Genomic DNA, 26,459 nt, shown 5'->3' with positions numbered 1-26,459 from the left:
TACAATTGTAGGTTCCTGTCCGGTGTAAAAAAATAAATAAATAAATAAAATAAAAAAACGAGTGTATGCACCTTTAAGAGGCTGTTACTATGGCTACCACATGTACACAAATATGGCTGAAGAGCAGCAAACAGGTGAGAAGTTCAGTCACATTAAGTTAGATAAGATAACCTATATGATATAGATATTTTGCCGGCTTCATGATGTGAAACTCAGTGAATCCTATCCAACTAACGTTATATCCCTTACATGTATAGCTCTGATATTGATTTTATATGTTCGTAAACTTGAAGTTCTCTTTAGGTTTAGGTTCTCTGTTTAGGTTTAGCTTGCTGGCTAGCTAGCTACTAACTTAAAGCGTTTAACCTATGCGTTTAACTGACTGATTCACTCCAACTAACTAGCTACTGCTGTATCAACCATGCTGGAAGAATCGGAGACGAGACGAAAATCGCGGTTTGATCCATCCTTGAACTGTCATAGGCCTACATCACACAAATCACAGGTAAGAATCACACTAGCTAAGGTTACTGATTGCTAAAAATAGTATGACTTATAGCTTTTTTGTAGACATAGTCAGCTTCCCCTTCACTCTCGCATACCCACTAAACAATAATACAATGACTTGCTGTATAAGCCTGCCTCCTCTTCCTTGTACATTAGGATATTTCTCATGTGTTGGCAAGCATTTTCAAGGATGTCTACACAAGAGAAATCATTGGGACAGACACTTTATCCAACCTCACCAAGACCAGGAGCGGACAAAGTGACTACCATGATAAATATGTAGAGGAGCTTCAACAGGTAACCTAACAATGACGCAAAACTATACTGTATGCTTTACAATTAAATGTCACATAGACTATGCTGTTACTGTTACGCAGGCCCACTCTGAGTACAACCGGCATATGAAAGAGGCAGATATGCTGGAGAGTCATATAATTCAGGCCAGAGTCCAGGCCATGGCCACAGAAAACCAGGCCTATGAGAGAATGACAGATGAGATTGGAGAGGCTTCTGATCACCTGGGCCTCCATTCAGGTGAGATGGAAACTCTGTTATGAATTCATATTATAAACCCTGAAATACCCTATAATGTTGTAAAGCACTGTGCTTGCTTGCTTGATGATATTTATATACAGTAGTTTATCTGTATAAGTTTATTTTGTTTTATCTGATCGCTGTAAACACACTGATAATGTCGTATTGTTAAAAAATAAGTATTATGTTTCATTAAATTTCTATTTGCAGTGAGATCAGCCTTTGTGTGGTGTGTAGACAATGATCTTCTCAAAAGGAACAACCTAATTTGTCCCAAAGACTACCTAACCAGACAAACTTCACTGGTGAATGCACCAGCAGGAGGTAATAATAACAACACCATGAGATTTATGACAAATGGAGAATATTCCTGTGTTTTTGACTCACTATTTAACTTATACTCTCCTTTTCAGTGAAATCCAACCCTGCTGATCCCACCTTCACCTACAACATGCATGTGTGCAGGGAGCCTCAGGATGATGGCTATACGCTGATACCCAGTCCAGAAAGGACCAACCAAAACCTGAAGGACGGGTCAGAGTGCAGCCTCACCCTGGAATCCAGCTCAGACACCAACAAGAAGAAGAAAACTCCCAGCGAGGCGGGCAGTCACAGGCTTCAACTCTTTCCACTGTATCATGCTAGAATAACACACTTAGGTCCTTTAAGTAACAATGTGCTTGTCAAAACAAGCCATAAAAAGAACATTATTAAAAGGCTGTCCTGTGTGTTTTGAGAAGTAATATAAAAGATGATACTGATCTGACCAGCCTGAGCTCCTGTGGAACAAAGGGAGATATGATTACACCAATGCATAGATATAGAATATAAACCATTTTTGAATATGTAAATAACCTCCCATATGTGTTTCAGAAGCCAAACCAGGTGCGTCCCAGGCCAAAGTGGATGGATGAGCCGAGCGCAAAAGATCGGGCAGAGGGGAGGGACAAACTTCAGAAGCTGAAAGATCGACACAGTTTCCTGCGCAATCCCCGCTTCCTTCCCCCAGAAGCACCGCAGGGGGGCAAATCCCTCATCCGGCCCAGGAGCAAAGCAGGGAAGGCGGTGCAAGGGAGGAAAGTGATGGAGGAGGATATGAAGAGGTACCTGTGATGTGCTGAGTATAAAGCCCTTTTCTCATCATTTTTGCAGCTTATCATCCTGTCATGAGGCAGCCGAAAGTGAATATGATCCACTCATGACATATCATATGAAACTCTTGACTGGTTTAGAGTTGATGAAACACAACAGCCTGTGGTCAGATAATCCCTCTTCAATATTACCTGCAAATATGAGCACCCTTTCCCTCAGTCTGAGCAGTAATGCACCTTTTGTGCCAAAGCAGAGATGTGTAACATGATCTGACTGGTAATACTCCCAGCTTCATGTATTTTCTCCCACCTCAGCCAGATTGTGTTTCCTGATCACATTTATTACTGTTATTGTTATGATGATGTGTGCATTATACCAACAATGAGCTTATTACAAACAAAAAAGTTAAAGCCTTTCATATCACCATCTTCATTACATATTGTGGGAAAAGATGGAATAGATGTGTTTTTGTGCCAAACTTGCTGCGGCTCATTACATATTCATAATCATCATAGAAAGCCTAGACACTGTGAGCACTGAGCAGGAACACTGCACTGAGCATCATCAGAATTAGATCCTCTTGTTGAATAATACAAGTCTCTTCAAATAATTTGTGTTCCATGCCATCCAACCGTAACACAATGCCCCATACCCAATAACCCAGAGTGGAATTTCCCACCATTTGTGCCAACAATATCTTAGGAGCATAACAATTTGCCATCTGACTGTCACATTTTCTGTGTTCTCGAATCTTCTACACAATACACTCTTCAAGCCTTCATGAAGACTTGTGTGCAAATCAGACCTGGGTCAGATAGTAAAATACTCCTCCGCAAATACTCCTTAGCATTTATGTACTGTAGTAGCACATGGGTGGGGTTTACCGAATCAGGACAATTCATATAGCATCAAGTCAGTTGTCGATCACAGAAAAAAAGAAAATAAACAATAACAAATTAATAAATTCATAGATTTTCAAATACATTCTTGTGATTATCTAAACTTTCTGCATTCTGGCATTCACTGCATTTTCATGCAGCTAACTCAACTGATTTGGTACATTATAAACTAAAAATAATTACAATGTGACCCAGGTCTGGTCCATATACTGAGGATACATTTGTACACAGATGGAAAAAGACCATCTGAATGCTAAACAAGACACTTCCTGCAGTGAGGTTAGCTCATAAAACCAAATATGGGTTGTTGCCCGTGGATACAGACATTGTTGGCCACAACTAATCATGTGATGGCATACTATCCGGCTGCTGTTTTGTCAGCAAGATCCACCACTATTGAGGAAGACGTAGGTTGTTACGTAGGTTGTGTAAGTGTGGGCATTCTGCTGCTCAAGTTATGTGTGTAATCTGTTTTAATTTGACTCAACATCCCTACCTCTTGTATTCTGTGGACAATGCAATGTGTGAACATAGATGGCATTGAATCTGTATGTGTGAAAGCTGATGTGATTAAGCTTGTGTGAGCAGCTGTATGTTTTTCTATGTAAAGGGGCAGGATATCAGGTGTGTGTGTGTGTGTGTGTGTGTGTGTACAGGTTTAGTACCGTAGGGCCTTGGTTCGAAGTATCCTTGAGCAAAAAGAGTGGGGGGATGAATAAAGTATATCAAATCAAAACTGTTTGCTTTGTGCTTTTTATACAGAGCGGAATGCTGGCAGTGTTGGCTCATTACCTGGCTCTCCACTACCTGTGTGACTATAATTACACAAGACAGAAAGCTCAGGTGTTGTGTTTGTAATCTCTCTCTCTCCCTGACAGCCCCAGGGATGAGCCCATTCCAGTCTTTGTAGCAAATCCCTCAGTAGTGTTCTTCACTGGCTACAGTGTGGGACATGTATATGAGGTATGTTCGTTCTTATTTTACCAAGATTCACTTACTTATCCTGAACTATTTTTGAAAGATCTGCTTACCTAGAATGATCTCTAGTGATTCACATGCCACAAGTGTATTTAACTATAAAGCCCTTGAATGCTTTACCTACTACTCCCATCTGCAATCTTAACCTTAAACATTAAGGAGAAAAATGCACAGCATCCAAGACCACTGCACTCTGCTCAACTTTTTATTCCTGAGTTCTTTCTCTCCCCTTCAGACGACACTGGAGCTGAAAAACCTGACTGCCACAAGCCGCCATGTCCGAGTCATCCCTCCTACCACTCCTTATTTCTCCCTTGGCCTGGGTGAGCTCTGCCTTTGAAGCTGATTTGATTACCCAACCTCTCTGAACCTAATCTAGCGAGGAAATCTTAAGTATCACTGTTTATGTAGCAGAGGAATGCTGTGTTTTGACAAATACAGTTCGGAATGCTCTTGGTGGTTTGTGGCGTTTCCGTGCCACATTCAAAATATTGTAATGTGAATATTAGCACCACCTGCTGTCTTAAACACTTTAGTATCAGACTGTACAAAACTGAATGTGGAGAGTAACACTGGATTCATGTAAGAAGAAGGGGTTGTCATTCGGATATGATCTGGCAGGGAGATTCCCCGGTGAGGGCGGCAGCGTTGCTCCAGGGATGAGCTGCAAGTACACAGTGCGCTTCGCTCCAGACTCCCTGGCAGACTACGAGGACTTCATAGTGGTGGAGACCCAGGCTCAGCACTCACTGCTGGTGCCCATCGAGGCCCGACGACCCCCTCCGGTACTCACCTGTGAGTCACATTACACTCTAACAACCTTATCTTACTATCAGACTGTTGTTTCACAGAATAGCCTCTAAAAGGACACATAGCATTTTCACCACTATCCTCTTCCATTGTGCTCTCATATGAGGAAATTAATGTTCATTGCGTAACACCAGTGTATATTGTTGTGCCTTATTGACGTGTTTTCCCTCGTGATTGCCCAGTACCTCGAGTTCTGGACTGTGGCTATTGTCTGACAGGAGGGGTGAAGTTTGTTGAGTTCCTGTGCTGTAATGAAGGCCTCAGTGCTGGAACCTTCTGCATCATCCCTAAGAGCCAGTGGACAGCCTCTAACCTCAGGGTAAAGTCCTATCTGGCACATAACTGTTTTATCACAGCAATTGGATTACTAACCAAATGACATATCATTTAGGTTGTCCATTTTAATAAAACAAATTGACTTAAAATCTCGATACCCGTGAGCTTGACAGCTCTCACAGACAGTTTCGCTTTTTTCTTTCTTTATAGTCTGTAGTAACAACTCTCTTCGCTGAGCAGCCACCCTTCGCAGTCAGTCCCTCACTCTTTATGCTGCAGCCGGGACAGGCCACAGTAGTGGAGGTGAGTCTGTTATGGAGGTTTTGGAGGGTTCCATTGATCATTTATCAATGTTTTCTAAACCTTACATAACCATGCATAGTCAATGAGTCAAATGATTTGCAGTCCGGCAACAGTATCTTCTGAACTACATTTTCCATTTTTTTAGAAGCAGGTTTCACATTTATCGACTGCATGTGTGGAAATGCAGCACTATAAGTGTGTGTGTGTGTGTGTGTGTGTGTGTGTGTGTGTGTGTGTGTGTGTGTGTGTGTGTGTGTGTGTGTGTGTGCGCGCACACTTGTAGATGGTTTTCTTTCCCACCACTGCTGAGAGGTGCTGCCAGGTTTTCACTGTCATATGCGACAACTGCCAAGTGAAAGACATTGCCATTCAAGGTGAACCTTTTCAGTGATCAGTAGAGTTACTAAGAGCTTTGTTCTATAATAAATGATACGTCAGAGTTCCTCTAGTGTAATATCGAATGTGTTTCTTTGGTCATTGACCACTCTCTCTTCGGTGTGTGTGTTTGTGTGTGTGTGTGTCCAGGTGAGGGCCAGCTGATTGCTCTTGAGCTTGTGTCTGTGTCTGGGGAGAAAGGGCTTCCCGCTCTGGGGGAGATGCATGACCTCACCGCTGAGCATTTTGTCCGTTTCAGCCCATGTAACCCTCACTCTGTGCAGCAGAAGAAGCTCGTCATTAGAAACAATGCGTAAGTTTCTAATTTATTCTCCTTCATATATCAACACAGAATAGCATCATGCTTCTTAGCTTTTTGGATTGTAATGCCCCTTCACAACAAACACACTCATCATCTGCGCACCATTTAGCCACAGGAAGGTATAGTGAGCAGGGAGTCTGTAATTCAAGTGGAGGATTGGGATTCAAGCCGCAGTGCTGGCAAGCATTCACCCTGCTGAAGTGTCCTTGAGTATGACACTAAATAACTACCAGCTCCAGGGGTGCAGTTGACTCTGTGCTCTGCCCTCCCTTTGGAGGGGGGCAAATGAGAAGAGAATTTCTCTACAGGGAACAATAAGTATCACATTACATCTCATTCTCTCTCTCCCCCTCTTTCTCTCACTCTTATTCACTCTATTTCACTCTCTCTCCTCTGTTTCTATGGGGCTAAAGCCACTTGGAGCTGCCATTCCATTGGCAGATCATGAAGCCCAACCTACAGTCTCTGCTTCCAGGAGAGGCTCCACACCCCTCCCATATCCAGTTCAACCTGGCCACAGATGATGTTTTCCATGTCAGCCCCCTATCAGGCCTCCTGGCCCCCTGCCAGGACCAGGAGTTCCTGTTCACCTACTTTCCTAAAGAGGTACAGAGGACTCAACACACACACTGCAAGGACTCTAAATGGTGTTCAGAATACATAACAGAATAAGAGACTGGGAGGTTCATTATATCACTGCTTTTTCTTATAGAGTGACGTGTTTTTCATGTTTTAATTTTATCAAGCATTTTATTAATTTTCCCAGATTGTTGCAGTGGTAAGAGACATGAAAGTGGATAGGACTCAGTGACAGATGTGATTCTGCAGCTTAAAAACTGTATTTCCTGGTATGTGCTTGGAGAAAACATTCCACGTATTCCATACTGAAACTGTATTCACAATGCTTGTGTTTTCTTTAGTTGAAGGATTACCACAGTGTCTGTCACCTGGTGCTGAGGGACATCCCACAGCTGCCAACAGAGTGCAATGACAATGGGTAATATTCAGCTGACACTTTGTAGACAGTGGTAGGAGTGTGTGTAGATCTATGGGTGGCACAGAGAAAATAATATCACAGTCATCACACATTACATTTCCCTTACTTTATGTGCTTTTTTTTTTACATCTAAAAAAGTGTTGAATCTTATCTCTGGGTTTATGGGAACTCTAGTCCCCCTCAGCCTCTGAGCACAGCCTCCAAGGTGAATGATGTCATCGTCATGGAGATAGAGGTCAAGGGGTCAACAGAGCCCTACCAGGTCCTACTTGAGCCCTACGCCATTCACATCCCTGGAGAGCTTTTCATCGGCACAACCACCCGCAAGAAATTCAAGGTACTTGGGCTATTGGTTGTTTCATAAAGCCAACATTAACTTGTATGCCACTATTACATCCATCACTGCTGTTGTATGTGTCTTGTGTATATAAGATGTGGAACCACAGCAACTCCTGTATCCTCTTTCAATGGGAGAGGATGAGCAGCTGCCACATAATAGAAGTAGAGCCCTCTACTGGTGAATTAGGTATATCACACAACACAACATAATATGATACAGAAAACTCTCATTCAGTTAAGTTCACTTAGTCAAGTTCAATTTGGTTTATTGATTTATTGGCTGAGCGATTTGTTATTGATGGGTTTGGGTCCAGAGATGAACGAGTGTTTCGATCTTGACTTGGTTGTGACCGGAGGGAAACCAGAGAGGGTTGTGACCAGTCTGTTGTGCCACATAGAGCACCACCACAAGCCGGTCACTCTGGCTGTGGAAGTCTCCTTCAAGGTAAGAACGAGCCAGAAACCCATTACAAAATTACTGACAGTCATGGCTAAAATTTCTCCAATCTACATTGCCACTCCATGTTAAAGGAATAGTTCACCCAAAAATGAAAATTCTGTCATCATCTACTCACCCTCATGCCAAATGAAACACTGGTGAAATTTGTTAGTCCATATAACACACAGGGAGGTTGCCAGCACAACTTGGTAGCAGCCTTCTCCAAAACAACTGAAGTCAATGGGGACCTGTTCTTTAGAGCTCCAAAACAAAAACAGCCAAACAATCACACTGTGAATAGAAAGACCTATACACCATTATTTGTTCAAATCAATCAGCTGTAGTTAAGATTTGCACTAAATTGTGGTGTAAATATAGGTCTTTTTGGAACTCTGAAGAACTGGTCCCCACTGACTTCAGCTGTTTTGGAGAAGGCTGCTATGGAGTTGGCTGGAAACCTCCCTGTGTGTTATATGGACAAACTTCACCTGTGTTTCAACTGGCATGAGGGTGAGTAGATGATGACAGAATTTTCATTTTTGGGTGAACTATTCTTTTAATGTACAGTATATTTTGTATAGTATAGTTTGTCTGTGAGCTGAGATCTCATGGTGCTCATCATTTGGTGTTGCCTAGGGTCCTACAGTGACGGTCAGTGTGCCCAGCCTGGACCTGGGGCTCTTGAGGCTGGGGGAGCAGACCCAGGCCTCGGTGCTCCTCACCAACCCCACCCAACTGGAGGCCTCCTGGAGCCTGGAGGAGAGGAACAATATTCAGCGGGACCATCAGCTTCCACAGGTACAGAGGACTAACATGACGCCGTACCTGTGATAAGACAACACTCATGGATGTTATGGCTACTGTTTACAACCTGATAGTATTCATCATTAATCTCTCAGGTGATTTTGTTGTACAATAACCTGATCATCAATCATCTACTGTGTATTGGTGCACAGATCGTAGTGGAGCCACATGGAGGCGTGCTGCCCCCTCTGGCCTCTTGTAACGTGGATGTGCTCTTTAGACCACATTCCTGCCAGCACTTCCACACAGTGCTGCAGCTGGCAGTGGAGAATGGAACTGGATGGTGAGGACTGTGATGTTGTAATTAGTGACTGATGAGTCATGCTGTCTGGCAGGCCATACTTTTATGATTTATTTTCATCTGTGCAATTTGTGATGACACGATACAATGAAAGAATATGATAAGATACAATCCAATATTATGACATACAAATGATATATGATACAGTATGATATGAAATACAATATGATATGATGTAAAACTATATGAAATGATACAATGTAATATGATGAAGAGCGATGATGACATAAATTGAAGCCAGTGTCCATATAACAGCCAGTTTATAGCAGATAACACTACTTGTTTGTTCTTTGTAGTCACTTGTCAGTGCAGGCAGATGTCCAGGCTCCTCAGGTGTGTCTGCTCAGCTGTGAGCTGGTCTTCTCTGAACTCTACATGGGGGTTCCTGCCAAGGGTGTCGTGACTCTTTTCAATCAGACCCTGCTGCCTTCCCACTTCACCTGGATGGTACGCTGTGCTGCTTTTGGCATTTTAGCATCATTCCACTGACGTATAATTGAAGAATGATTTTGGCTCTCATACGATTTGGAAGACAAAGCCCTGACCTCTATGGGTGATGGTGGTAACAACTGTATGACATCTCATATAAAAACTCCAAGGTTGTTTTGGCGCTCTCATAAATGAAATGTATTAAAACACGGCTAGCTGCCACACTAGTCCTTGATCTCTTTGCAAACATTACCATTACAGATTTTCCACAAATGATTCCCTTCCAAGATACAGGTACTTGGTGATATCAGTTTCAAATTTTAATGTTTTCCCGACCAGGCCCAGCTCCAGGGTAAACAGGCTTCACTGTGTACAGCTAGTTTTGACCCCTCATCTGGTACTGTGGGACCAAATGCCAGCATGGAGATCACAGTTAACTTTACCTCTCACACCGATGTAAGTATCAATCATCAATGCAAATTTACTGAAGCTCACGTGATTTGTTGCATACACCAGAGCCACAAATTGAATAGGTAAGACAGGAGGAGACATAACAATGGGCTCCTGCTTTTGCCTATCTTGAATTTCTGGAATAATTTGACATTTTTTAGCAACTCCATGTGAGCCATAAGCTATTCAGATTTCTATCAACGTGGTTGCATTTCACACATTTCATACATTTCTACATCTTTTGATATCAACCTAGTTGTATTCTGATTCAAATTGTCTTCTAATTCTTGATGCTCTCCTCTTTTTCCCCTTTCTCTCTAGTTGGAGCTGACTGAGGTTGCAGCTCTCTGTGAGGTCCAGGGGATGAAGTCTCCTCTTGTTCTTGGCCTCTATTCCAAAGCCAAGAAGCTCAGTGTGTCCTACTTGCTGCCCAGTGTCCGGTACTAACCTTGGCATAAAACCTGCCACCTGGTAGCTCCATCAGCCGCATAACATTTTGAAGACCAGGTGTTTGGTAAATCCACTCAATATTGCCACTCAGTATTTGAATGCTGTGCTTTGCCTCTCTAGCTCTGCCCCAGATGATCAGAGCCCCTCATCATTGGTACTCGACTTTGGAGATGATGTCATTTTGAAGAGAGCTGTTACCAAGCAGTTACTGATAACCAATCGCACCGCTATCCCTGCCCCTTTCACCATAGAGGCGGAGTATTTCACTGGCCACGCTCCCTCCATCTCAGAACCAAAGCAATCACAGAAAAGGTGAAGCAGCTTGCCCTCTCAACTGAATAATGGATCAAAGTGTGATTTTACTGTACTGTAGATGTGACACGGACTGCATCTTAATCGCAGGTTCACATATACGAAGAAACCGCTTCACTCTGTTCAGGCTAAGAAACTAGAAGAGAGAGAACATGAAGGTATGCCAAAATGTTTTATTAGTGTACGCACTTTTTTTTTTTTTTTTTTAAATGAAACCATGTTTAAAGCAGACACTAAAGTTACAGGTTATGACTTTGTATTTCTGTATTCATTGGCAGAGTTTGTAAGCAGCCTGCTGGCTCACGGAAAAGGTGCGGCATTCTTTGTGCTGCCAGACACTGGGATGCTGGGACCATTTGAGATCCAGACCATAAACATCACTGCCTACACAGACATGTGGGGAGAATACAGAGATCACCTCATATGCAAAGTATGTTGTTGTGTAATGGGATGCAATACTGTAGCTTATTCAGGATAATAAATTAGTATGAAGCGCAGGAGGGACAGAAGTTAATGAGCATCAACTTCCATGTTTTTTAGACATATATTACTATATAACTTTTCATTTTCTTGTGGAGTGATGAATAGGAGTCTATCCCTTCCTTTTCTGTTTTCCTGCGCCAGGTGGGTGATCTTGAACCCAGGCTCATTCCCATGCAGATGACGGTGAGAGGTTGTCCGCTCTACTTCCAGATGATTGGTCCACATCCGGACGACCAGAACCGGGGACCAATCGTACAGTCTGTTCCACTTTCTGCTTGTCCAATCCATGCATCTCCAGCTCATTGTTGTAGTGTATATTTCACTCACCATGATGACATTACAAAGAGGTTGTGCAAATATGAGCGATATCAGATAGCTGTTGGTTTGACGTTGCTGTGTATGTCATTAGGTTTGGCACTCATGTATCTGGAGGAGACACGGTGTCTCGTTCTCTTCGCATCAACAACCCCAGCCCATATGGTAAGTATCATCATAAAAAACATCCTGGAGTGAGATAAACATTATGGTGGTGCGTGTTGGGGAGGCCAAAACTTAACTTTGTGTCCAAACTTTTGTTTTCTGCCAGATATTCGTGTGGACTGGGAGACGTATAACATAGATCAGAATGACAAGAAGCTGCTGGATGTTGTGGTGGCATATGGAGACGCCTTCCCCCTTAAGGATGCTGATGGCAACGAGGTGTTGGGTGGAGCATTAAGGCTTTCTGATGAGAACATTCAGCCAGTCTGGGACAGGAGCCACACCCCCAGCTCTGAGGGAACAAGCTCCTCCCTCCAAAGCAAGATTGTCAGTTTATTTATTTATTCAAAACACAGATAAACAAAAAGTACCACAAGACAATTACACAAACATAAACTGCACCGATACAATACAGTCATCTTATTATAGCATGCCCACAGGGAAATTCATGTGGTTACGATGCCAGCCACGGGACCCACAAAAATGTTATTCTCCCATTGAACCATGGTTCAAACCTGCTTCCTCCTATCAGTTACAGGATGTTGAGGGGGAGGAATCCATGACTGAGGAAGATAGTGTAGAAGAGGAAACCTGTCTTTATCCTTCGCATCCGGAGAAAAAACTCTTCTCTGTCTACATCAGACCCCACATGGGTAACCACTCAGATTACCCCTACTGCATCACGCCACAGCAAATAGTATGTTGAATATATGAGTTTAGACTAATAATATCTTTGTCGTTATGAATTGTTCTACTAAATACACCGCTTTTAGCTGTCTGAATAACTGTGTATTATCCTTGTATTTCTCAAGGTGATTCCAGCGAAGGGCAGTGGCACCATCCATGTATCTTTCACCCCCTTGACCCTGTCTGGGCCGGTCTGTGAGTCCAGATGCGTGGGCTTGGCTCTGGGATTCATGAGTCTAGACTCCAAGGTAATATCCTCAATACACATGCTCATGTATAATAGTATACTTCAGTGTCAAATCCTGGAAAGGGCAAACGACAGATGAACCCGATGCAGTGTCTACACTCTCACTATGGGTTCCCTTATTGTGTTGTTGTGTGTGTGTGTGTGTATCACAGATGGCAGCCTGTGTCCCAGGTAAAGTTGGAAGGGCTCAGGGTTTGGATCTGGAGCCTGTCAGAATGGATCTTCAAGCAGTCGTTAAGCCTGCAGTGTAAGAAATCACAATCATACTATTTAAAAAAAAACCCCCGACTGCATCCAAGTCGATTTACGTTTCCAACTGAAAATCAGCTGAGAGGAGGAAAAAGAAGCTCTGAGGTGGTCTGAGTGAGTTGCATATCTTTTTCTTGGCTCCCTGTTGCTGTAGGCTGTCAGTGCAGATGGAGGAGGACGAGGGGGTGCTGGAGTTTCGTGCCTCAGCCAGTGATTTACTGAGGGGGGAGTCACAGAAGGAGGTGGGTCTGAGAAATCTGCAACACTGATCAACAGAGCCTCTCGCATACTGATGGCCTCATATTTCACAGTGCATGTGTGAGGCACAAAATGTATAAATTTTGATCATGAGGGCATAAAATATTTCTGACCACTCAGCGATGTGCTCCTCAGCCGTTGGTGCAGGAATTTGACATCACCCAGACGTTTCAGCTGAAGAACACCTCTGAGATGCCCCTGCAATTCAGGCTGGGGACTCAGCCTCCATTTTTTGTGCTCCAGCCTCAGCCCCGAGACCGGACCAGCAGCTCCACGGACCCCTCTACTAGTGACAGTCAACCCCTGGTGCTCCAACCACAACACAACATGCAGGTATGATGAAAAGAGGAGGGAAAGTTAGATACATAGGCATTGATGTCCTGGATGTAGATGCAGTAGCATACTAAGTTGTTGGCACAGTGTTCTTGATTTGTGTTGACGTAACATGATTTTACATCATCTTGTTATTCTCTACAATAACTGTTACTCCTATTCCTGTCTTGTGATTGGCAGGTGAAGGTGGCCTTCCACTGCTCCCAGTCTCTTCTGGACCATGTTGACCAGACAGAAGAGGAAGTCCCGCCTGCAGTGACACTGGTCCACGGTGCAAGTGGGCAGAGGAAGCTGAGGTTCCAGCAGAACCTCCTGGTTCGCTACAGCAACAGCAGTCTGCAGGTCAGACTGTAGTGAATCTGTAGAGATTATGAGAAAGTATGATGGAAAAAAAGACTCTACCTGTCATACATAGTCTACTGATTCCAATTTACAGCAATCCCTGTGGTACTTTGTTCTAGTGATAATACTATAATGGATCTGACCTCAAAATGTTTCTTCCTCTCTGTGGGCTCGGTCCAGACGGTGCCTCTCCGCGCCCATCTGGATCTGGCTACACTGCGTCTGTCCAATGACAGCATAAACTTTGGGACTTGCTATGTGGGGCAGACGCAGACCATAGAAGTCAACCTCTACAGTCATGGGGCCCATAGCAACTGGAGAACACATATAGGTAATAACCCATCTTATATACTGTATGTTTTAGACATTCACCTCAATGCTTTACTTTAAATTGGCTCTGGGGTTTGCTTACAGACTTGAACACAGGCACTACTTGGCTATAGATGGAACATTTCAGTATTGCTTGACCTGTCATATTGAGCCTATGAGTTTTACTGTGTGTGTGTGTGTGTGTGTATAGAGTCAGATGAGGGAGACTCCCATGTGTTCAGAGTGACACCGGACTGTGGGCTCCTCAGGCTGCAGGAGCACTTAGTCACCAGCTGCCGACAGCCTCTACACATCAGCTTCACTGCCAGGTACCAAAACCACAGTCCAGTATTGAAGTACCTGAACATGGGGATTGAACCACTAAAATGATAATATATATAAAAATAACCTTAACATTATACAAACAAACACTGTTAGGTTTCTGATGTGTTTCCATATGATGTGTTTTAGTGAGGAGAGAGAGTTCAGGGCCACGGTGACAGTCCAGGCGGTGCTGGTGAAGACCCCCCTCACTCTGCAGGTCCAGGGAAGAGGCTCCTTCAATGAAGCGTACAGGTCAAGCCAGGTTTCCTTATAACATGACTGATCCGAAATGACCAGCTGCTGTTTTACCTGTTCCTGTAAATCTATGTATTTACAGTACTTTTGTATGGTTTCAAAATAAAGGATAATACTTGGATACTTTGAAGTAAATGTCAATAAATATACTAATGAACTTGTCAGGTCTCTTGTCATTTTTTTAAGCATAAAACTACTGATGTACTGCACAAGAACCGTGAATTATGGACTCATTGCTGGTTCTCCATATAGAAAATCTATATTGTAACAATTCATTTCACAGCCCAGTTTAGCAAAGTTCTGCAATTATTAAACAGTCATTATAGTTTCAGAGCACAGTGACAGACTATCATTAGATCACATGCATTTGCAAACAAAACAAAAGCTCTATCTTGGATTGGTCCCCAGATGCTATGAATATGCTATACATATTCAAAAGATCCTCAGTCATTTACAATCAAAGTGCATATCTTTACATATTAATGCATGATTTATGCAGTTAAAGTGGATTGCTATGCCGTATGAAGTTGAAGGCACTTAAAATGAATCACCTGCCATTTGAAATGTATATTCTGTAGAATGATTACCACCTAAGGTACAGTAGCATTAGCTTAGTGGCTGTTAGTGGTAATCAATACTGCAAGGACTTGCAGACACTGAAGTGCAGTTTCCCTGCAAATCTTTCACTATTAACCAACCAATCAAATCACTTTTGGTTAGTGGTGCTTCAAAGTGCTTCATGCCACTCTCTGTAATCATAGCAACAAGTCTTCATGATTTCTCGTCTCCTCCTACGGTCCAGGATATTCAAAGACAGCAGCCGCTCCCATTCCAGTCCCAATGCACATGGACACCACTCCATAGGCCCTACAGACAAACAGTCAGAGCAGAAATCACAAGAGATACTAGGAAAGCCTGTTTGATCATTGACATCGCATGCTCTTGTGCTAGAGGGCTTTAATAAAATGACTCTGGATTTTACTAACAAATGTACAACAGTTCTGTGGGTGTGAACTTGCACACTAACCTTCTGCCTCTGCGTTTGAGCTCATTGAGCAGCGTCACCACCTGACGCGCTCCAGTGCAGCCTAGAGGATGACCCAGAGCGATGGCTCCTCCGTTAGGATTCACCTTCTCCATTGGGATTCCCAGCTTCTCCACACAATACACAGCCTGATACACATCAACAAACACGCATACACATGAGAGAAAACCTTGTGACATTTCTGTTGCAGTGTCTGTTTGACAGATAGAGACAAGCCACCAGGACTGAATAGGAAATCCCTCACCGTTTACTGAAAAGTTTGATCTACAGTGTTTTTTTTCAGTGTAGCTCACCTGACTGGCAAAGGCTTCATTGATTTCAAACACATCAATATCAGCCACAGTCAGCCCTGAGGGGGAAATGGATTTACTTAGAAGACCCTTTAAGCAAAACATAAAGATCAAAAAGAGACCCAAAAGTATAAACACAAACAGACAAATGTGTACACACACACACACACACACACACACATCTTACCAGCCTGCTCCAGTGCTGCAGGAATGGCAAAGGCTGGTCCAATACCCATCACATCAGGGGGAACCCCCACCACTGCACTGGCCCTCAGGACCCCCAGGACCGGCAGACCACAAGCCTCAACTGTAGACCTGCGACCGACCAGCACCGCTGCCGCTCCATCACTCACCTGACTGGAGTTCCCTAAGGACACAATACATGTCTTTGTGTGTGTGTGTATCTGTGTTAGTAACTACAGTGAGAGGTCAATTTATCTACAGTAGCATGGTGAACTGTCAGTTAGAGACAGACAGACCTGCTGTGGTGCTGCCGTCAGGTTTGAAAGCCGCTCTGAGTTTGGCCAGTCCTGCCAGTGTTGTTCCAGGTCGGACCCCGTCATCCCTGCTGACTGTCACAACGCGCTCTTTACCCTCGTCGTCCACAAACTTGGTGGTGACAGGAACGATCTCCTGATCAAACAGCCCCGCGTTCTGTGCCTTGCTCGCTCTGTCGGAAAGCCGAGGTGGAACTAGTGTGTTATACATGATGACACTCTAAACAAAACTCACTCGAGCTGCCTAATGTCCCGCCATAATTACCATGATATATTAAACTGTTATGTTAATGATTACACTAATTAGGCTAATTAATTAGCAAAAACGTCTATGTCAACATACCTGATTTCACATAACACATGAACTCCTTATCGTAAAGCATTAAGGAGTTACTTTCAAGAAAATCATTTTTTCCTCATTAATATGCTAATGAATGCAGCAAGGTGCTCCAAAATCTAATCATCTACTCTATAGGTGGAACCTGTGGTGTAAGTGTGAAGTTCCAGTCATGTATTATCCTTGAGTTATTGTGTTGACAAGAATGTGTTGATATGCAGACACAGACACAGACGTTACCATGACGACATAACATCCTGCAGACCATGTACCATGATGGTGGGACATAATAACTGTGGTCTTGATAACCAGTCATACAAAGTGAAAGAAAACACAGCTTGATTACTTTTGCTGAGAACTGAGAGCGAAGGCATCCTGCTTTTCTCTGGAGACCCCAAATCTCTCTGCCACATTCTCTGAGGTGATGCTGCAAAAAAACACAAGCAACAGACACACACACACACACACACACACAGAGTGACTGTTATTGTTCATAACAGCTGCCTGTGGTGTTCATCTACAGCACAGTTCAGAGGCGCAGACATCTACAAGCACGGCAAATCCACAGAGAGATGCAAATGTCCAATTGATATTCATTGCACTGTAGCAGTCTTATACAGAGCAAGGGCATGTCTGATCACAATAAAACAGTGCTGTGTGGAACTAATCTGAAGAGAGCGATGCTGGGGCCAAGGTCAGTGCAGCATTTGTTATTCTGATAGCCTGGTCTAATACGCCTCAAAAGAGGAGGGAATGAACTCCCCGGTGTTACCATTATATTTTGCTTGTACCCATTGTGGAGTCTACACAGGTAGGACTCTTGTATATCTGTTGTAACCAAGCCTATATAATGCAAAGGCTCAGCCGTGTGTTGCTTTTCAAATTATGCAAAATGCATTGAAGATATGTCTAGACACAAATACAAATACAACACTCAATACATAAAGTACAGCAAAACGCTACGCTACATTTTCCCAACCACCAGTAGGGTTGGGCAATATTGACAAAATCAAATATCACAATATTTTAGACTGAATACCTTGATATTGATAATGTGACAATATTTTGGGGATGAGTATTTGTTCTTTCAGAAGATATTTACACACAAGGAAATGTAGAAAATTAGTAATGATCATTAGTACTCAGTAATGTGTAATCAGTAATAAGTTGTTCATTTTACTCTGCCAGAACAGGCTAATAAGTTCAGAAAATTGAAAATTTTCTGAACTTGAAAAATCACTTTACTGTAATGCGGCCTTCAAGACCAGGAGGAAGTGACATTTAAGTTATTTCACAATATTACAATCAAAATCCCAGACGATATCTAGTCTCATATCACAATATCGATATTATATAATATATATCGTCCAGCTCTAACCACCAGGTAGGTTCGCGACATCGTCTGCAGCGGAGGTCTCACCCCATAGGAATGATGCAGTCCCTGGCCTTGTCATTGTCCATTAGCCTGGAGCTCACATCGCCTGGGCTGCCAATTGATCGCAGTGACATGCTCTCCACGCTGCCACCAGACACAGAAACACAGACACATGATTATCGGGGCCTCAGTTGTGGTACAGAAGGTTACAGGTTGACTCCCTACTCACCCACAGGCCAGTCCCATGTCAATAGACCCGCTCCTAATGGCTCCTGTAGACACAACACAGACAGAGGAAATGTTGGTGAAATATACAGTGGTTGTGTGCCTGTTGTAAGTGAGTGATTACTGAGGCATTAAGGTTGTTACCTGCTATATTAAACAGTGCCTGTAGCCCAGAGGAGCACTGTCTGTTCACAGTATAGACAGGCACAGAGTCTGGAAACCCACTGGAATGATATACAGCAGTCAGAAACACTATGGCTAAAACCATTACAGGGAGATGTTACTTATCACTGTGTGAAGCAGCAGTCACTCTAACCTGAGAAAGTGTGCTATTCTGGCCATGAGAGCCCCCGCCCCAGGCTGCAGCACATTACCTACAGAGAGGAACATAAAGGTAGAATGCATAAGAATAGTATTTTTAAATCAAATTACCATACAAAAAAATCTACATAATACTTGAATCTACTACAGTAGATTAGAAAGTAGAAAGAATAATGTAGTTAATTATAGTCTTCAAATTACTACAATATTGCACTACACAATAGGCTACTATACTATAATAAATACTGTAGTATACTGTAGTATGCTGTGGTCTTTCTGAAATTACTACCGTAGGATCTACAACACCACAACATACTATAGTAAATAGTGTAAGTAAGTGAAACTAGTACAGTAGAATAGTTATACACAACATGCTGTACTACAAAGTAACACTTTAATAAAAATCCTCCTGTTCAGGCATGATGAAGTAATACAGATGAAGTCATTCTCACCCACACAGACGTCTCCCAGCTTACTGGGTGACAGTCCCACATCTGTCAGGACAGCTGCCATCACCGCACTCAGCAGCTCGTCAGGCGTGGTGTCCTGACAAGACAAACAGGAGCATGGAGACGAATTACTGTCATCTGCATGTTGCAACATACTGATTAGGTGAAGAAGAGAAAGCAGCACAGTAATGTTGTTTAGTTGTATTGCATTCATCTGCTCAGCCTGATCCAACAGCAGCCTTCCTTTCAGATAGTCCCTAAAGGTTCGTGCAGTACTCTACAAGCTTAAACCAACTTTACCTTAAATGCTCCCCTTTTAGCTTTCCCAATGGCTGTTCTCAGGCCATGGACAATAACTATGTCATCTGGACTGGCGCCTGGAGCCGCTCCACAGTCGTTTCTTGACAAAACGCGTCTAGGTTCAAAGGTATTTGATGGTGACAAATGGCCAAAGATAGTTTTTACTCTGTGCATTATGGTTTGCGCTACAAAACAACCGAATATACTTTAATGTAGTCTACAGACGGACGAAACTGGCTTACAATATTCGTACTCGTGTACAAGGTAATGCCATCAGCTGTACTAAAGTACTGTCAAACCGTTTTATCCTAACAGTTCCTTGTTTTGATCGATTGGACGGGAAGCGCCGAGGCACAAACTATTTCTTGTAACACACCGCGTCTCTGAATGTGGGAATAGAGTTTTATGGTACTTTTTTTTAATATATATATTATATATAACGTATGTATAGTATGAGTTACAATAGCATTTTCAGTTGCATCTTTTTTTTTGACCAATAGTAACTGCATGACATTTTAAAGTAGTTTTGTGTAGTGGCCTTCTAAAAATTGATATTGCATCTCTATAGTTTTTTTTTCGTAAGGGAAACTTACTTCTATTACTTACTTCTATTCAACTGCAAAACACAATGTTTTACAGTTGAATAGAATAGAATAGAATAGAATAGAATAGAATAGAATAGACTAGAATAGAACAGAATAATTGATCATTTTTGTTGTACAAAACAGTGCAGAATAAAATAAACAATCATAACCGGTGCAGAGCAAGTAAAGCTCAAACTAGACCACAATCCGTAACATAAAAATTACTGTGATATTCCTATAATATTCCTATAACTCTCCTGGACCTCGCAGCCCATGCTGTAATTGCCGCAGGTGTCCAGAGGGGGGCAGTATATATCCTGCAGTTGGGAACCAAACGCACGGGCGAGCGAGCGTCACCACTTCCTGGAGCTCACGTTATTGCTGACATCAGAGCCACAGCTCCATGGAAAAACTCGCAGCTCTTCACTGTAGTGTGGAGGGGAGCGACAAGCAAAGCGGAGGGTAAACGGCTGGGAGGGGGAAAAAAACTTTACTCTGAACCAGAACAGCCATTGCAATCTTCTCTCTTCTGTAAATACGACCGTCGCCCCTGGATTATACTGTCTGCACCGAGGAGGAGAGAGTGTTTTGCAAGCCTGAAGCCATCCTGTGTTTTGTAATTTCTGCTCCATAACTGAGCGCAGTTTCCGGATATTAGCCTACTGTTTTGGGAAGGTTTGCTCTGCATCTGCTGGATTTTTTCGGCTCTTCCTGTGCTTCATCTTTGATCACTTGCAGTAATTAAATCACATTTAGACTGTGCAGCCACATCTAGTGTTTCCTAAAGAATGGGGACACACAGATAACAAGGTAAGAGTCCTATCTAGCCTTTTCTATTTGTTTTCTACCAAATATTCACAACATTGCCTTTAGACTTTGATTTAGTCATGACTGTCAAATTGAATGCCATGACAGTAAAACATACTTCCTCATGCAATGCACATATTTTATCATTTGAGGTTGAAACTGTTATTCTAATGAAACACACTATCATGTGCAAGATTTGTACTCATAACCTTATTGCACAGGCCTTCTAGCAAGTGTAAAGTGTTGCCTAGATAACCCCAAATTGATTTTATTTGATCTTTTCTGGATGCTCCTTATAGCCCCAGTTTCAACACAGTTTACAAGTATTTCTTCAACATTATCATAATAAAATCTGGGCAAGTACAGGTCCACAAACATCACTCATTGCCATGCCAGTCACGATCCATGTTTTGGAATGGTTTGCATGGTTTTGTGTCACTTTGTGTCACTTGTCACTCATTGTGAGTGATTATTAGCAGTGCAAAACAAGTCTATAGATGGGCTGTTGGTGACATTTCACAAGGTTTTAATACTGGTGCGTGCTGTTGTTGTTTTCAGTCAAATAGAAATTGCTTATCAGGATCTCAAGAGGGAGATTGTGGAAACTAGTCATTGTAGTTCTGTGCCTGGACTCATCCCTGCTCTGTGAGAAAATCTTTCCTCTTCCTCTCTCTACTGTCAGTGGTTCAGACCTCTGTGATTCAGAGGTTGTGGTCAAGTAAAACCAGTGTTTTCATTGGAAGGAGGAATCCTCAACCCTGTCTGGAAGAATCCTTCTTATGTTTGCCTTTTCCTTTTTTCCCCCAACTGTGTCTTCCTGACTTACTGTACTCCTGACTTACTGAGGCTTGTCCCAGCCCATCTCTATCCATCATTTTTCAACGGATACACATACACAGGGCATTTTTAGTATGAAAGAGGTGGGGGATCCTGGTGAACTTTATCCAGGGCTCAGCCTCTTGTCTTGAGATAGCACACCTCTGAAACAGTCCGCCAAATTAGATTTTAATGAGCCCATTATGTTCATCAAATCAAATCAGTATGAATTACACTCACAGGAGCCTGTGCAGCAGTCTGATGGATGAGTTTATCAGCACGTTGGCATGCCCCAGGGGCTCAGAAATAGCCTTAAAGCCGGCCATCGGTGCACCAGTAGGGAGTGAGTCAAACTGTCAGAGTGGAAACCGCCCACAGATATGGTTGGTGTGCCTCAAGCAAAACAATCCATTTGGCTGATAACGGCGCTGGATCCCACAGTAAATGCCAACCAGAGACGGAAGCTGCGGTTTCTGATTCTGTTTTGATGGGACGGATGAAGAAAGGGGGTCCGAAACCAGAGTTTATCGCTCCTCTTACAGGCTCGGCTTCGTGTTTCACAGGCCAAGTTGTTGCAAGGTCAATATTCTCTGGTCTGTTGACAGAGGGTTTCAAGACGTCTCATTTCATGGCATTTTGATAAAAGGCTATGAAAAAAAAATGAGCTTGAGCCTTGAGTTAGCCGAGTAAGACATTTATGGTCTATCTTGTTATTCTTGAAAAGAGTGTTTGAGTTACAGTATCTTGTGTGCCGCAGACTTGGCTCACGTGGGCTGTAGGTTTTAGCCCACACATGGGAAAGTGGAGTTCATCTCATAACTCTCCTTAATGTCCCGCTGTCAACTTTCACTACAATTTCATTTTGGCTTCCACACAAGTAATCATGTGAGTATCTGATTTTACAGGGAGCGCGACCTCTTCTCCCTCACGCTGTCCTCTCAGCGAGGAGTGAGAAGTCGGAGGAGAGGAAGTGTTTAGGAGCTGGTATCTATGGTAACAGAATTAGCCCGATGCCTTGTTTTTGTGTGTGTGTCAGAATATCAGCCAGCTATCGCATACTGGATTCACAGAAGCCTGCCCAGGCGACCAGACACCCACTGACCAGAGGGCTGTGGGTCAAAGGTCAGCGTGACTCACACAGGCAGACTGACTATCTTCCCTCACAGGCCTGTTGAGAAGTTGCCTGGTTACTTTAGAAAACAAGTCCAGTCTGTCATAAGGTGTGAGAAGACTTCACCCCTCCCTAACTAGCTTCACGCAGGAATAGCAGATACTTTATATCATAGAATGTCAGACAACAAAGAAGCTGTTTCTAATGTATAGGCATTTTTTTTGTTTATCTGAGTCCTGGTCTGTCCTGTGGGTTTCTGCCCCCTCCCTCTCATAAACCAAGAGGAAGTTGTCCTGATTGAGCTTTGTCTGCACGGCTAGTCTGACCGTAAGTACAATGCCATCAGCAGCAGAGCCAGAGGCTGCAAGGGCAGACAGACAACACACTGCCAGAATGGACTCATGCATAAACATTGACGCCACGTATCCTTTTTTTTTTTTCTGGGTTGTTGGAAGTTCACATGCTCAAATATGAAAGAAGAAGTTGAATGGAATGGGTTGAATGAAATCATCAAGAAGGTTGGAGGATGTTAAATTGTGAAATTGCTTTTGGTTGTTTTTTTTTTGTCACACTCACTTGGCTTCTTGTGCATCAAACAGCCAGAACACTTCACGGATAAATGGCTTGGTGGCAAAGTAGAAATACCTTCATGCCTTTTCCTGAACCACAGCTGTTTGACATTCTGTCTCATGAAATGGGTTTAAGTCTATGAGCTGTCTCTGCATGGCTGCGTTTGGGTGGAGAAACACAATGAATGAATGTGCTTGTAATAGCATGTCACGGCATAATGGAAAAGACAGCTTACTTTACAGATGGTGCTTAGATTCCTATCTAGGGGAAATATGTTTCTATTGAGCCAGGGAGTTGATGTATTGTGGACAGCAGGAGAGAAACTCCATCATCTGGCTATTTTTAGCCGGTGTTGTGTGTTGGATGATAGTGGCAGACAGATCTACTTATCTCTTAGCTATAGAGCCATCACTTCAACCGAGGAATATCGTCTTACACTCCACTCATTTCTGATTGTTACCAGTGGATTGAGTTAATGTACTACATCCCTCTCTGCTGTTTTTGGACCCCTTTTAAAAAATACTGTACTTTATGCCCAGATTCCCCCACCCACTCACTTTCTCCTTGGGATTTCACAGGGTAAAAATCTAACTGATATAAATCACTGGCGCTCCTTAAAATGAAGAGATCCAGTTCCCTCCCGTGCTTGGCATCCCAGTGCTCTCTCTCTAATTGCGCAAGCATTTACAGTTGAAACTATACAGGCACAAAGGTGCAAATTAGGGCATCAAATTGAAAGCACAATTCCTTTAATAGAAATAAAGGGTAGATTTGGTGCCAAATGAGAGGTGGAACCCCTCTTCAGATAGTCGATGGGAGTAGTTAAAGATGAACAACGGAGTTTTCGGCCACTAGTAGCGCTAGTGAGCAAAGCGGGTTCTCGTACAACAACAAAAACACTTATCACGTGGTTTTCAAGCACGAGGACGTACGAACACGCCACGAGCACGGAGGTGACATAGTATACAATATTGTGTGCTAGAGGGAGGGCTGTCAATCAGATGAAGGGGAGGGAGCTTCCTCTCCAAGCTGGATGTAAACATTGTAGCCCTGTAAACAAAAAAAAAACAAAAAAATGAAGACTTTCCGAATGTCTTTGAAGATAGTTTATTTATTCAACATAGTCATTTGGGTCTAACAACATACTCTCTGTCTGTTCGAGTGAAATTATGTATGTAAACAAATCTATGTTGTTTACATGGAAAACTCAGTTGTTCATCTTTAAGGCATCCTTGCATCCTAGTGAATCTTTTCTGTCAGCAATAACTCGCGTGAGCCTTTTTTTTTTTTTTTGCTAAAGCACAGGAAGCCAAGGTTATGATGGATGAGTGCTAAAGCCCCACACAGAGCGACGTCCTTCTGCCCACACACACACACACACACACACACACACACACACACACACACACACACACACACACACACACTCGTAGCACCACCCAGCCCCGCCGCTTTTAGAAGCCCTCAACTGCCTCCCTGCGCTGAGCCCTCACTGCAGGCCCAGTGTGCAGGAGGCGATATTGTCTCACTTCCCAGAATCTGCCAGCGTAACCCGTCTGACTCATCTGGGGTGGCCGCAGCACGGCCTGGGCCAGCATTCAGCAGACAGGACACCCCCGCCACTGACCTTTTTAATAGAGCAAGTCACCTAAGCAACCGCGCACCACAAATCACCCTTTGCTTCCTGTCCATGTTGCTATCCAGACAGCCTACCGGGTATTGTGACCAACTCACTGTTTCTTAATGATGTCATGATTTGGCCCGTGATGCGTTTTGTATGTGATATCATCTACAGCAGCAGATTTCACTGATTTCAACTCCTTCAGCCAGAGAGGGAACCATTGAAATCAGCTGGTGTAGTGAATGAAAACCTGCAAAACCTGGTTCAGAACTACTGCTATGAGCTTTTTACTTTTTCCATCACTGTCGTGCTCTGACCCCCGAGCATGGCCTCATTGATCAAACTCTCACAACTGTCTTTTCCTCTCCACCTATTGATCTCTGTGTTTCCCTGTGTGGACGTTTTTTATTTTGTGTTCGTTGGCTGTTGCAGACCAGCTCTGTTGGTAGAATGGAAACCCAGTGAGCCCAGCAAGCTTGTTGCAAAACTTACAGTTTGACCTCTGAAATGGCGATTTCTTCGGGGCTCCACGAGAGTGATGTCAGACATGAGGTCATACTGTTCGGGCCACCAGGCAGCTGGGGAGCAGACCCTCCTCCTCCTCTTCTCTAGTCTGGCTCTAGAAGAGGGGGAATTACCCTCAGAGACCCACAGCCAGCGCTCCACTGTTGACTTCGTAAGGGAGTGATGTAACAGAGCTGAAAGAAGTGTGTGCATACGTGTATGTCTGTGCATATGTGTGTGTGCTTGCGTGCACAACCTTGGCTGTGACTCCTTCTCAATCATTCCAATAAAAATAAAATTGCACTGTGTGGTTTGGAGCGCAGGCCTCTGCTTCGTCTGGCTCGCACAATTCCCCATAACCCTTCTCTGAAATCCCATCCTCTGCTGTCCTCTTTTTAATTAACTTTCTCTGTCATTTCGGCAGACTGCATGTACTGTGACAAAGGAGAGGCTTTTGCCAGTGATGAACGTTGGTCCAATCGGTGATGTTACTCATATTTGACAGTGAAGCACGTCAGAATGTGTGAGGTACTTCTGGATGTGCGTAGTGTTTATAGGTCCCGCCTGCCTCTAAAGTGTCCCATGATTTTCCTCACAAATTATCTACTATGGAGAGAGTCTTTTCCTGGAGGAAATGTAGCTGCAGAGCAACAAGAGTAGTGGCGATTAGCATTTGATCTCCAACGAGTGGGGCTGTCACAGTGCCTGCCTGCCAAGAATTGTGTGGAGAATTGGGCTGGCGATCAGTGGGCACCACTAGCCTGGCATCACGCTGGGCAGAGGGGCTAAACAGATGGGCCATCTGGTGACTTGCTGGCATAAGACAGGGGCTATACTGTTCCCCAGTGTGTGTGTGTGTGTGTGTGTGTGTGCAGCCTTGGCAAAGTGGTGTTAGAAGACCACCTGTCTTGTGGCTGGTCTTCATCTCTTTCATGTGTGGTCAGCAGCACCATACTAGCACAGCCTGATACAGGGCTTCACTGTGACCCCTCTGAAATTCACACTGTGGCTGGTCCATATCAA

General features: G+C 43.4%; 3 protein-coding genes across 4 annotated transcripts in view; 2 read left to right on the top strand and 1 right to left on the bottom strand.

Moving 5' to 3' along the window:
* The first annotated feature begins 421 nt into the window (after nt 1–421).
* On the top strand, nt 422–14,603 carry dlec1 (DLEC1 cilia and flagella associated protein). Its single transcript, XM_071527588.1, has 38 exons — nt 422–505; nt 664–804; nt 885–1,041; nt 1,252–1,365; nt 1,455–1,642; nt 1,915–2,144; nt 3,917–3,995; nt 4,246–4,333; nt 4,632–4,805; nt 5,003–5,139; nt 5,307–5,399; nt 5,683–5,773; nt 5,925–6,087; nt 6,510–6,702; nt 7,017–7,093; nt 7,268–7,430; nt 7,526–7,619; nt 7,747–7,877; nt 8,508–8,669; nt 8,828–8,958; nt 9,273–9,423; nt 9,745–9,861; nt 10,177–10,295; nt 10,426–10,617; nt 10,708–10,775; nt 10,896–11,047; nt 11,242–11,357; nt 11,510–11,580; nt 11,687–11,907; nt 12,119–12,277; nt 12,393–12,515; nt 12,667–12,761; nt 12,918–13,005; nt 13,157–13,354; nt 13,535–13,696; nt 13,877–14,027; nt 14,217–14,334; nt 14,477–14,603. Exons 1-38 carry the CDS (start codon nt 422–424, stop codon nt 14,601–14,603), a joined length of 5,118 nt encoding a protein of 1,705 aa, XP_071383689.1.
* Nucleotides 14,604–14,786: 183 nt separating this feature from the next.
* acaa1 (acetyl-CoA acyltransferase 1) lies at nt 14,787–19,732 on the bottom strand. 2 transcript variants are annotated; one of them, XM_071527596.1, is made up of 12 exons: nt 19,424–19,732; nt 19,127–19,220; nt 18,670–18,727; nt 18,498–18,577; nt 18,358–18,400; nt 18,174–18,272; nt 17,100–17,180; nt 16,399–16,589; nt 16,107–16,286; nt 15,923–15,978; nt 15,612–15,757; nt 14,787–15,451 (listed from the first exon to the last, which is right to left on the bottom strand). In XM_071527596.1, the coding sequence occupies exons 1-12, from the start codon at nt 19,595–19,597 to the stop codon at nt 15,376–15,378; spliced, it is 1,278 nt and encodes a 425-aa protein (XP_071383697.1). In that variant the 5' UTR covers nt 19,598–19,732; the 3' UTR covers nt 14,787–15,375. The 2 variants fall into 2 exon arrangements, with proteins under 2 accessions (XP_071383697.1, XP_071383698.1); XM_071527597.1 differs by lacking the exons at nt 16,107–16,286; nt 18,174–18,272.
* Nucleotides 19,733–20,463: 731 nt separating this feature from the next.
* map3k22 (mitogen-activated protein kinase kinase kinase 22) overlaps nt 20,464–26,459 on the top strand; it is a 35,742-nt gene continuing 29,746 nt past the window's right edge. The window contains exon 1 of the mRNA XM_071527578.1: nt 20,464–20,817. The gene's annotated coding sequence lies outside the window, so the exon portion shown is untranslated. The remainder of the gene's footprint in view (nt 20,818–26,459) is intronic.

Source organism: Centroberyx affinis, unplaced genomic scaffold, assembly GCF_046629955.1.
Source record: "Centroberyx affinis isolate AG114_WGS23_722 - 3 ecotype Tasmania unplaced genomic scaffold, CSIRO-AGI_Caff_v1 ptg001546l_1, whole genome shotgun sequence".
Taxonomy (NCBI): Eukaryota; Metazoa; Chordata; class Actinopteri; order Beryciformes; family Berycidae; genus Centroberyx; species Centroberyx affinis.
Note: the sequence above shows the minus strand (reverse complement) of the source record. Positions and strands in the feature narration are given on the sequence as shown.